The sequence below is a fragment of the Gobius niger genome, assembly GCF_951799975.1.
Source record: "Gobius niger genome assembly, chromosome: 1".
Lineage (NCBI taxonomy): Eukaryota > Metazoa > Chordata > Actinopteri > Gobiiformes > Gobiidae > Gobius > Gobius niger.
The window spans coordinates 59,284,149-59,297,748 of NC_136852.1; the positions used below are offsets into that span (position 1 = coordinate 59,284,149).

The 13,600-nt window shown below is 41.4% G+C and overlaps 1 protein-coding gene across 5 annotated transcripts in view; it reads right to left on the reverse strand.

Moving 5' to 3' along the window:
- The window catches only part of mctp1a (multiple C2 domains, transmembrane 1a), a 110,420-nt gene that overhangs the window by 84,969 nt on the left and 11,851 nt on the right, over positions 1–13,600 (reverse strand). Inside the window, exon 1 of one of the 5 annotated variants that reach the window (XM_079554169.1) lies at positions 11,595–11,827. The exons of the other annotated variants lie outside the window; for them this stretch is intronic. Within the exon in view, the coding sequence (XP_079410295.1) occupies positions 11,595–11,780 (186 nt within the window). The 5' untranslated portion in view covers positions 11,781–11,827. Of the gene's footprint in view, positions 1–11,594; positions 11,828–13,600 lie in introns of those variants that run through there. 5 annotated transcript variants of the gene reach the window in all.

A 13,600-nucleotide genomic window follows, 5' to 3' on the forward strand; every position in this document is an offset into this window, starting at 1 on the left:
TCAGATGCTTCTGATCCAGACCCGGTCACGCCTAACCTCCTCCTTATGGGCCGTCACGACTCGTCTCTTCCTCAAGCCGTTTACGACCCCAGTGACCTTGGGAGAAGACGTTGGAGGCACAGCCAAGCCATCGCCGATCGCTTCTGGTCATCCTTCATCAGTCACTACCTTCCAGGGCTGCAAGAGCGCAGTAAGTGGAGGAAAGATGGTAAGGCACTCTCCACAGGCGATGTTGTCTTAATCGTGGATCCTCAACACCCCCGAGCGTCGTGGCCTGTAGGCCGGATTACCCAGACCCATCCAGGAGCAGATGGACGCGTACGTACTGCCAGTGTTCAAGTGAAGGACCGCACCTACGTTCGTCCAGTCGCCCGGCTCATCCTGCTCCCAGCTCTTGAGGACAAAGATGAAGAAGAAACCACCAAATAGACTTTCTCCTATTCTTCAACTGCCGTGCGGACAGTTGGGGGCGGCTTTGTCTGAAAGCCTATTTGTTCAGCACTGAGTTTTCCGAAGTGTGCTTGAACGCCCCATCATGTGAGCAGCGCATGTACAGCTAGTGCGCCGTTCAGTTCGTGCTCAGAGATGAGAGCAAATGACAGGACCACTTTTCCTTTACTTTGTGTGCGTTTATGAAACTCAGGTGAGTTTTTGTTGTTTGCTGTAACATATTTGGGGAGCAAGGTGGTGAGAATGTTTGGAGTTTCTGTCACTTGTGCTACCTGATGCGTATTATTGATGCGTGACCAATTAAGCACTTTTCACGAGGCTGCACCATGTTATTTGGGCATCATGTTTACTATGTTGAATAATTAGCCTTGGAAATGTGTTTTTATTTCCCTTTTTATGTTTCTAAGTTGAGCACTACTGTATTACAGTGCTGTAAATTATAATTTATGTACTTTGCTAACTGTAATGAGGACACCAGGCATAGTTATTTTATTTACATTTATTATTTAAATAACAGTATTTTAATTACTATATTTTCCTTTGTTTTCTTTGTACCCAGACCACACACACATACGCACGTGGAAACCTGTATACTCCTCGCTGCTGAAATAAAGTTGAAGAAAGATTCTCTGACCGGAGTCGTCTGTAGTGCTCCTACCCTAACCACGAGTCCAAACTTTACAGTCGTGATCTCCACACATGGTGTTTTTACCCTGAGGTGAGGGCTACTCTCCACTCTGAGAGAGCACCCATCTTTCACCCTGGGGAACAAGTCCCATTAACAGTCCACATGTTGGCGGTCGCTCTGCCCTGGACTCCAATACACATTCTTCTTTTGACTGACCCTTGTGTGGGTGCTTTGTCATCTGGTCTCTGAAGCGAGGTTGTGCATGTCTAGGAAGGGAGCAAAATGCTTGTAGGATATCGACAGCCCACCAAGGCAGGCAGGAAAGCAGATTCTAAAGGAGCAGAGCAACAAAAAGAGGCTCACGATGAAAACATGAGACGAGGCAAAGGCACCCAGGAGGAAATGTCCAAATAACACGATGAGCTCAATAATCATACACTAAACGATTGTAATTTTGCTATCGCTAATAATATATTTCCCTGAAGAACAATCGCAAGCGGGTAACAGGCTTACCCAGAGCTATTATGTGTATTTAGAAAAGGAATTAACATAACTTGAAATACAGAATGCAAGGTCACACATAATACTATTACTGGAACAATGTGTGCGATGGACCATAATTATGAAGCTGTCATCATGTTCAGCTTCAACCAGATTTTCCTTTGGGGGTCGTGCATTGCTGGAGAGACTGTGCCAGCTATTTTGGGACTGAGAAGGGGTCCACTGGGCAATAAGCAGTAAGTTGCAGGTCTCATAAAACTCTACTCAAATGATTAGCTGTTCATTTACCATACAGAATAAATAAGTCTAGGGCACAATTACTTGAAAAGAGCATTTGTTGCAACTGCACAGTAATAACAACCGGTACCACAGTGGAGTTAAAAAAAAATAGCTGACAAATATACAATAACAATATGCAAATAAGTAATTCTTCAATAAAAATCCCCATGGACATCATAACTCATCTAAATGCTCAGCTTGATAACGAGACAGTCAACACTTTGGCGATGCAATAAAAATGCTACGACAATGAACTGCCATTGATCGAAACCGTCAGTATACCAACTGCACTGTTTATGTGTGTGATGCTGTTAGAGTGCCTGTAATCCCGGACACAGCTGTCCATGGGGAAGTGACTGTAAAACAATTTCACCGTCATCTCTGCACCTGCTGTCAATCTGGGAAACCACAGAAAAAGAGAAAATTGACTTGATCCTCATGAGACAAAAAGAACACCCTCCTCTAAGCCAGCAGTTTGTCTTTAGGGTGGCCGGTGCCACAGCTCAGGAGGAATCTGGAGGAATCGGATGTGATGTGGCACAGTGCATTGAGTTGTATTGAATAAACAACAGGTCAATAGAGCTTGTAATTTATTGTAGGGGAACTGTGTGTCCTTTCACAAAGCTAAGTGAGAGCACTACAGATAAGATTGGACAGCACTCGGAGGCAGAGAGAGTAGCATTAAGTCCTTTTATTCTAGTGATAGAGACTAGCATTGATAGAGACACACATTGTCAGGTCAGGGCACAGTGTGACAGAGCAATCTGGGGAAAAAACAGCTGTGGCCCATTTTATGTCATTCGCCTGTCTGGAGTTCACACATAAAATATTACACCATTTTCCTTTGGAGCATTTTCTGCGTCCAGGGCCAAAAAACAAAGCACCTGCGCCTGCATTGAACTTTAAAGGGGGGGATTAAAAAGGGATTACAAACGGACCCGAAGTGAATCAATGAAGGAGCTGTGTTATACAGAAAATTACAGGCAGCTACCAGGGGAATTCTGTTTGAGGTAGAAATGTTCTCGACATTGGAGTCGACCAAAATAAATCAACTTTTGTTTTAAGAACAAAATTTAACCATTATCAGACAACATCACAGAATCTTTAATGCACTTAACAGGAACTGCTCCTGCACTCTCTTGAATCCAAGGACACATTCTGCGGCTCTAACATAGACATAGCTAGTTCTGGTAACACAGAAGCTGTTCTTCAAAATGTAAGTGTAAGTGAGAGCTTTTATACATATACATGTACCTCTTTTTTATGCAACTAGTTCAGTCTGCAGCGTTATGTACAGGAGGAATAAAGGAAGAAATAACTACATGCTTTTAAGTTCTCATCATTAAAAAAGACTATACTTTTCTTTTTGTATTAGATCTCACCTTTAGTCTTACTCTTTAGACACAATCCTAGCTACAAACATTGGAAATAATCACATACTGTAAAAAGAATAATCACCTTAAAGGGACTGTACAGAGTTTAAAAATGTTAAAATTAAGTATTTTCCTCCCCCTACATGTTCCAACAATGTCCTAAGGTATAGAATGAGCCCAGACCTGTTCAACACAACTGCCTCTAAAATCCTGCACAATGACTCAAAAAGGTGTTAATTCGGGTCCGAAGTGCCGTCATGCACGAGCTTAATATAGAAGGTGCAGTTACATGTATGACCTGAGGTGGCAGTAGTGAGTATAAAAATGACAACTTGCATCTGTTCCCTTTAATCTTATCAGATTAGTTCATATCGAGTCAAACTCAACATAAAGTACTTTTTTATTTCAAGAAATCCTTTCTCTCATTTAAGATGGTCCTTTTTCCAGTGTAGCTGCTTCCCTTTTACAGTGAATGGCTGAGTTTTCTGCTGAGTGCCCTTCCTGTCACAATTAGTCATATTTGATGTGACTTGTCTTGTGTGAGTAATGGAAAATTCATAACCACAACTGCAGTATGTGCTTAGGTGGGATTCACCTGCTATGCTACTCAGCTACTGCCACCCTGAACTCTAAACCACTAAGGAAAGAAACGAGCAGCAAACAACAAACCTTTCTCAGACTTTAATGCCAGCAAATTGTTGCTTGACAATGATTAAATTCACTACAGAACACAGAAGTAACTCATATTTTGCCTCACTATGATAAATATATTTGGAATGGAAGCTTATTTGTACAACGCTTTTCACATGACAAGCCACAAGTCGCCCAAACCAACGGCATTTTTATCAACAAAATAAAAAAGGTTTTATTTAAAAACGAAAGAATCCAGAGACGTGCACATCCAAAAGGCAAATGGGTGTGCTGGATCTGAAAATGGATAAAAGATCCGCACAGCATCAGTAGCTCCTAAGAAAAAATATGTATTACTTAGCCTAGACTAGAACAAGGTTTCGGGTTGTCTGATGAAGGACTAAACTTGAAATGTTACACTATGTGATAAGTAATAAATAGCGACCGGCTGTGCGGATCTTTCCTCCATTTTTGGTTACATTTAGGGACAAACTTAAAGGGACTAGATGCAAGTTGGTCATTTCATACTTAATACTGCCACCTCAGGTCTTACGCGTAACTGCTGCTTCTATATTAAAGGAACAGGCCACAGTTTTTACATACTGAGATATGTTCTTGCCTGAGCTTAGTTGATATGTCATACAAAACGACCAGAATATGTTGTTAGCATTTAGCCTCTCCCAGCATATTCCTATTGACCCAAACGGGGGTGAAGTTGGAAGCCACCACGCTCTTCCACGAGCACGCACAAAGACGAAACAGGTACGTATAAACTCGTCTAAGCTCAGGTAAGAATATATCTCAGTATGGAAGAACTGTGTGCCCTCAGTCACGCAAAAAGACCAAAGATGTTGTTAGCATTTGGCCTCTCCCAGTATATTCCTATGGCTCCAAACGGGTTGAAGTTAGAACTAGAAGCGACCACACTCTTCCACGGGCACACACAAAGACCAGGTGCACAACAGGTACGCATCTGTACCATTCCATACCGTAAAACTGCATTTGGTCAGTCTGCCATTTCGTACTCGGGTCCGAAGCTGTGGAACGCACTACCCACAGAACTTAAAACCATATCATCTAGGGTTAAGTCCTGGCTAAAAACAAACCAAAGCTGTACCCATTTGTAAATAGCACTGAGTCTGTGTGAATGTAGGTGTGAGTGCATACAGTATGTATGAGTGTGATTGACAAAGTTTTATACAAATGTTGTATTAATGTATTTTATTATTGTAAACTGTGTAGAAAGGCCCAACCAGAGACATGAGCTGCGAATTAGCACTAGCTACAAGCTCTTCATGCATTGCACTAGGTGCAACTATGTTGGTTGTATCGTCCCTGATAAATAAAACAAAAAACAAAAAAACAACTCGTCTAAGCTCAGGTAAGAAAATATCTCAGTATGGAAAAACGGTGGCCTGTTCCTTTAATATAGAAGCTGCAGTTATGCAGTACATGATGGCACTTCGGACCCAAATGAACAACTTTTTGAGTGACAGTGCAGGATTTTAGAGGCAGTTGTGGTGAATAGGACTGGGCTCATTCTACACCTTAGGACATTGCTGGATCATGTAGCGGATCATGTACATCTTTAAACAATATATAGTTCCTGTATAGTCCCTTTAAACTTTGGACTGAAGGGACTTTGTCTTCAGGGTCTACAGTATTTCCTTCCTTACCCTAGTGTGAATGTCAGTCTGCTGGTGTCAGTATGGAGGATGACTACTGTATCTTGCTCTGGGCGCTGTGCAGAAACAGACTCATTTCTCACAGTAATGGCAGCTAATTTCCAGCCATAGACCGAGTTCCTACATTACAATAAGCGCTCCTCGCTCCTTCTGTTCATTAACCAGGACATAATAGCAGGTCTTGTGTTAGTGAAAATGATACTCGCTTGTGCCAAGAAACCATTTTGGCACACATCCCATCCAAAGAAGCTGAAATAAGATGTTTGCTGCACTGCAAAGTGATCAACTGCATTATCATCAACAAAATAAATAAAAATGTTGACGTAAAAAATAAAGCTTCTCTTTTCCACTTTATGGTTTCATTTTTCAGCGATGGTGTACCTTGATAAGCGGTCCCTGCACAAGACATGCGTCATCCATCAAGCGCATACTTCAAGGATTTCGAGATAAAAGAAAGCGAGCACCTACGCACGTTTTTTTATGTACAGTGGTGGCTCAAAACAAGGTAGAACTTGTTAACACGTCAGCTCTCAGGCTACAAGGCTCCCATGGTCTTAGGAGTCCTATTAGATGTAGAACTGCATCTTTTATGTCCCTGTCTATTCTTAGAGCATATGGAGGAGGGAAAGAGTGGAGGGAAATGCGCTCAGGCGTTGGTTTCCAGTTGCATGTTACACAAGCAGCAGAGGCATCAAGAAGCCTCATTTAAGATTTTGACTGCCTGAACCGCTACCTTTAGGACACAAAAAGTGATTGTATTGTCCGCAGAGCCCACACATTGCCGAGTAATTCATTTTCTCTTTAGTCACGGAGGCCAAGGGTATTTGCCAGTAACTCAGTAAAGTTGTCAGTGCATCAATAGAAAGTGAATCACTGCCAGCCTTCATAAAGGAATGACTGGCCAGCGCTTCCCACTTTCTGTAACTACGCATTATAAATTCACTTTCCAAATATCGATAATATATTATCATATTTTGGCATTCATATATGTGGAAAATGTATGCGCATTTCTCCTTATGCCTCATATCAGAAACCCTTAGCGCTATCTGAAAGATCCAGTCTGAAAGCCATTACCAAGAGTTGTCTGAGTCTGAGACAGTGCTGCACAAAGGCAGACAGCCAACTGCTTTTTGGCTTAATAATGAAGTCGCTACTATGGTAATTTTCTTCTTCATAGACTAGAGTAGAGTGGAGTTGTAGAGAGTACAGTACTGAGGTAGCAGGCTGTTGAAAATACAATAATACAGTAGCTCTTATGATGCAGCAGGTATGTGATGAAAAATAAGACAGTGACTGTGAATTTGTTATAAAATGATATAAACATATGGAATATTTCCCCTGGTTTGCATTTATTTGCTAAAATATTACCATTTGACATGGCAAAAACAAATAAAAAAGAGATGAGAGATGCCATACCTTCCTTTTCAACATATTGGGAAGATTACATTTAACCTGTGACTTGCTGTCCCCCCTGATCGGGGGGCTAGATTTAGAGTCAGAGATTAGGGTTATGATTAGGGTTAGGAATGGCAAATGTGATGTAAGTTGTGTTTCACTCAAACAGATCTTACACATATTTTTAGAAACTAGAAGGTCCTGGCTTTCAAATGAGGTTGCACACTGGCATATTGGCTGTAAGCTCTCCTGCCAATGCACTTTAAGATTTGGATATGCATAATTGATAACCTTAACTCTAACCCTTCCTCTAAGGTGGTAGGTAACAGGTTCATAAATGGCTCTATACATCAGTGGTTTTTGACAGATGTGTTTGTTGAGCATTTACACTGAGCAGTAATACAAATGACAATTGATAAACCTCATTATCAATGCTTGAATAAGGAAAGGAAGTAAAGTACTTTATTTGCATAGCGCCTTTCATAGACCTGGTCTCAAAGCACTTTACACGGGACAATTTATATTCACTCCACACTCGGTGGAATTTCGGTTTGTTTTTAGTGAAGCTGAGTCCGAAAGCCGCTGCCTTACGGCTCCTGTACACACTTAACAGAGGGTCGTCCTCTTGTGATTGACTGCTCTACTCTTTGTGCACATAATGCAGTGTAAATATATGAAGCATGTGGTGTAGAATAGGATAAAGATAGGGATTAAACAGGGGAAAAAAAGATAAGTGGAAATATCCCAGGACTTAAATGATCACATTGGAAGGAATGCAGAGAATAATCAGCTTGTGCATCTGGGTCATCTCTTAATGACCTCTACTGCCCTCATCTATGCGCTCTAATCTCGGACACTGACCCCCAGTCCCTCCACTTGGCTAATATAAGTGCGCACATGTGCTTAGAGCCAGATGTGCAGTCTCTGCAGATGTTCTCCTGGCCCACTTTGGCTTGTGAGGAGCTAGTAACCCAGTATACGGAGTTCACATTTACTGTATACAGACACCAAATGAAAGAGCCTTAAACCTTATATGAAGACTCCGGGTTATGACCAAGATTAAGTCACAATCTGTTGCATGCCACAGCAGTATGCTCGTGCAAATGATCAGCTTTAAAAAATCATTCAGCTAAAAGGGTTTCACTGCAGTTATAGCGACGCCCCATTGACACGCGCAACTTTACCAGGTCAAATCCCTGCATTTTGTCAGAATGGGTTGTGTGCTTGTGCGTGAACAGAGCCAGAACATCATCATTCATTCAGCACATGCAGTGAGGGCTTCAAGGAAACGATACTCAAGACAGATTTAATCAACAGAATTACCCAGAAAAATCCACTCTTTCACGATTTTCATATTTACTGACAAAAGCATAAATGTGTAAATGGATACCTAGCATAATTTACATATGGTAAACAGAGTGAGTGCTAAATGTGTCACTAGCACTTCCTGGCGCAGCTCGATTAAAATGTCTGCTGATGAGACATTAAGGTGGGTGACATGTGTGAAAAATGCAGCATGTTACATTCACAGGTTGGACGACAAGCGCGGTCTAAGCCCAAGAACAAAAGCCGGGCTCAGACTGATCCCGGGACTCCCTGTGCGTCGGCTGCAGCTGACAACAACAACAGCCAGTCTCCATGAATAATAAAGAGGAGATCTTCTTGTGAAAGCTAAATACAGGGAGTATGGGAGGAGCCAACGACAACACGTGAATCCGTTAAAATAAGGAGGATAGTGAGAGACACTGCTCAAAACTGTCCAAATTGCCAAGGAAGCAGCACTGCCAGTGAGAAGAAAGGCGCATGACTCAAAAGAGATCAAAAACATGCCTCAGACAACAAGCGTATTGGCAGGCGGCAGAAGAATAGCAGGCACTCGCGTGTGTTTTCCATCCGTTTATTAGGTGCACTGACTGGGCTAAGGCAAGTGCTGTTGATATGGCAGGCAGACAGGCATGGAGACAGACAAGCTGGTCATCTCAGTGCCAACCTGTCAGCGGACCGGCAGCCACTCAACGCCAGCCCAAGCTCCCCATTGACAAGCTCCGCAAACAGGGCATCCATTTGGGACCGTGTTGATTTGCAGAGTGCACTTTTCCGGTCAGCAAATTCACAACAAAAACAAGAAATGCTGGCAGTTTAATTTTATGCAACATGAGCTCATAGGACAGCATTATTAAGAAAACAGTGTGTTGTTTAGCCAAGTTTAAATATCTTTCAATGTAACGTTGACTATATTTGGAAATTTCAGTTTCACAAGACGACGCACATCAGACGTTTGTATTTTTTGTATTATATGACAACATTTATAGTGGTATTTATGCAGATGATGATGAGCAAGGTACACACTGACAGCTTACGTAATACATACTATCACTCATTATGGATTTGCTTGTCAATTCACATGTTTTACCATCTGGCTGAAACACAAAACTGGCTCCAATTTCAAAGAGAAAGGAGAAATTGCAACTATTTATCACAACCCAATTGAACTGATAAAATGTGGATATTGTCGTGAACATATGATCTTCAAACGGTAAAGAGGAGGCTTCCCTTTCTCTCCAAAACGACTACTACACATGCACAGCACAGCGGGGGGATCATCAGTCATGCTTACGAACTCCAGGGAACCTAATTTAGGCGCCATAGTGGGATAAGCAGGTGATAAATGTAGCAATGAGACAACTGGAGACACGTAAGTTGTGTTTTGGGTCTTATCTTTAGATGTTACATAAAAAGACTGTTTGCGTCAACCTTCAAGTAATAAAAGACGAGCCAATCAAACATGAATCACATTAGCATTTATGCTATTCATGTCTGGAATACAGCGGGTTATGCACACAATGTACAGGACTATAGCATCGAGAAATTTAGACAGCGATCACAGATTACGTAAAAGATTCTTCCTCTCCAGTCTGAGGAGAGGAAACAAACACACCCAAACACTGTGTATCACACTCAGGTTGCAGTTTGTTGATGAATAGATCAAATCAAGACCGACACCCCATACCTGAGTGTGTGATGGAGTGTTGTTTCAGGGTGAGCTGTAGCTGCATATTGGAATAATATACAGCATCTGTATGTACATAACAATAGGGCAGGGCGATATGGCCTGAAATGTATACCACGATATAAAAAAGAAATATCACGATTGCGATATTTGACAATATAATTGACAATGCACATATGACTTCAAAATCCCAGCCTTACGCCTATTGGGGAGATTAATTCAGTGATATTTTCTTCTTCTTTTTTTTTTACGCCATACTAATTTCCTTGCAAGCAGTTTACACCCTTTATTTTATTTGACTTTTTAAGCACCTGTCCCCATGTTCTACAGTCAGTCATGCTGCTCTCATGGAGCTGAGCGTAACATTAATGATATTGTGATAACGATATGCGATACGATATATGGACCACCACTGCGTAACAAGTCGAGTTTATTATTGGAATCCAGAGGCTGAAATCACTTTTTAAAGGGGCTAGACGCAAGTTGGCCATTTTATACTCACTACTGCCACCTCAGGTCATACGTGTAACTGCAGCTTCTATATTAAGCTTGTCCACATCGGACCCAAAGTAACCTTTTGAGTGACAGTGCAGGATTTTAGAGGCAGTTGTGGTGAATAGGTCTGGGCTCATTCTACATATTAGGACATTGCTGGAACATGAAGAGGGAGGAAAATACATAATTTTAACATTTTAACATTCACAACTCTGTGTAGTCCCTTTAAAAGCTAGTTAGCTAAATCAACAATTACAAAAGATTCATTTGAAAATTTAGATCAAATTATGGTCATTTGGTCGTGACATGTAATATGTAGAATGAGGTGTTTTCTGGCGGATCAAAATTGTAATATCTTAATGGTTAAGTTCTGGATATTGCCTGTCCGCATACTGTGTAACATTAAGTAAAATTCAAATTGATTGGAATCGAAACTACACAGCGCTAGAAAGACTTTCACCCACACATCAGATTTTTCATCTTCACCCAGTCACTCCATCCTGTTATATGATCTGCCTTTCTGTGCTCCCCACAAAACAACCACACTATTTCCCCTCTACTATCTCTTCCCTCTACAGTAAAGCACCCCTACTTCACCCTGTTACTGCCCATTTTTTTGCTTTCATTCCAGGCACGTTTCAGAAAACTATGAGAACACGACTGCGGCTGGATGAAGAGGGGTGTGGGCTGGGGACCACATGAGTGATAAGGTGCCCCCAAAATATTCACAGGAATGCTGTTTCACTTCTACTACTTACTTTGAGAGATAAAGGGCTTGTTCCACACATCTCACCTTTCACTTTCTGATAACCCCCTTGTCATGTCATGCGAGCAGCCGGCTCACGTTACAAATTATTGGAAACTACACACAATGCACATCCAGCCTGGGAGCTCAATGGAAAAATATGAGTAAGAAACTGCCAATAAGCAAAGCAGGTGCTACAAGGGCTTTATGGAAATCCGGTAGGAAAATCTGTTGTGCATGCAAATGTGCGAACGTACTAAAGTGATGGAAATGTCCTAGGGCATCTTTCAATCATTTAGCAAGCCGCCTTATCCGCAATCTTTCAAAATCTCTACAAAATACATCCACAGCGTTAAAAATAGCAGCGTAGTATGACACGTGTGTGAGTGGTGTGTGTACCTACAGTCAGGCTTGGTCCCGCGGAGGAGAGAGACAGCGCTAACATCCAGACAGAGCTCTCAATGTACAACTGCTGCTGCTGCTGCTGCTGCTGCGAGAGGCTTACTCCCCTATAAGACACACACACACGCACACACAACACGCACACGTCTACCTTGTTGTTCACACACACACACACACACAGACACATGCAGACACAAGCAGCTGGGGAGAGGAGAGTCTGTATTCCACCGCCCCATCCGTGCATATGACTGGGCTGTCCCTCTTCAGTGCACTCTGTCACTCAAGACCACTAATCTGCCGGGATTCAATTAAAAAAGGAGGTGAGCTAAGGAATTTAAGCCGCGACCCAATGCGACCCAGATGTCTCTCGCTATTGAGAAGATTTATTTACATGATTTTGGAGAAAACATACTGAACATAAAATTCTAGTGTGGGCAGGAAGACCAGATGAAATTTTCAACCCGGCACAAAAGACAGCAGTTTAATTATTGTGGGGGGAAAAGACAATCAAAAATATGCACGAAAGGAAAATCAAGTTTCTAAGTGTCGCCTTTGTAGCAATATTATACTTGCATACTAGTACACAGTTGCTAATGTCGCTACTTCCACAAAGAGAGCAAACATCTTTATTGAATCCTGCTATGGTGGGACTTCTGCACAAATACCAAGTATAGGGAAAAACAAAACCAGCCGATCACTATGAATCATGGTATGCAAAGCAGCACACTTGGTTTGGCAACACGGAGGAAAGGACTGTGACAATCCTAAGCTCCGAAATAAAACTGTGGTGTGACAATATATTTGTGTTTTTGACATATCGTGATAAATAGTGGTGTATGGAAATGATGTATTGTTATTCAGGTCTAACATTTAAAAAAAGATATCTAAATAATCACATTCTGGTGGCATTGTTGTTTTAATCTTGAAAAGCAGAGTTATGTATTCTGTATATAATAATGCACTGTGATAATAATGTGGGACATACTGTGTTGCAGACTGTAGATACCACAACACTTCGCAGTCTTTGTTAGTTGGCTCCTTACATTACCCGTCTATTGAGCCTAAAGCCATCATACACCCACAGTTTTCACTCCTGAATGCACTTCTAACTCCCTGTGGTCTAGTCATGATGCAGCTCTCCTGTTAAGACAACTTAAGCCTGGTTGCAACCCTTTCTGTGTGTGTGGGCATAAAGGTACTTGAGAGCAAACGGTCCACATATTAAAGATCAATAGTCCGCTCCATACGACAAATATAGTCACTCATGTATGATTAAACCAGGCAGTGTAATGGAGAAAGCACAAGCACCTGTGCATTAAAACCTCGCTCCTATAGAGTCCAAATGATATGGATTTGGGAAGCTGATATCTCTGAGAACTCTGAAACAGGATGTGTTAAAGATGGTTATGTCAAGCTCATACCATTTATATAATTAGTAAGTCTTAGGATTTCATAAAGTAGTATTGCTACTGAGAAATAGTTGTCACACATCGTACCCTGTTAAATAAAAGTCAAATAAATAAAATGACACATTATATGTATTCTGAAACAATCTACAGTTAAATAATTGTAACAATTATAACATGCTGCATTTAGGCATGCGCTAACAGGAAATTTCCTGCATGATATTCACCTCAAAGCATTGCAAGAGAATCATTTGAGTACAAATCACTCCGGCGGCAGCCATGATTAAAGAACATTTTTAAGATACAGAAAAATCACTACATTTCGAGGATGGTCCTGACAGCTGGTGAGGCTGCTTTGATGCCATTAAAACGGTTTCAGATCGATACTATGGTGCCACAACTTAACAGCTGACCAGGCGCCTTCTCTTTAAGATTCAGAGTCAGGGCATATCAGGAATTGCTTGCTTAGTGAATCAATAACAATTTGTGACAATAAGCTTAAATATTGTAAACCATCAATAAAGGATAAAATGCTTTTCTTTGATATATATGTTTTTAAGTATTTCTGTTTATAGGAATGGACCAAAATTCCTGCCAACTA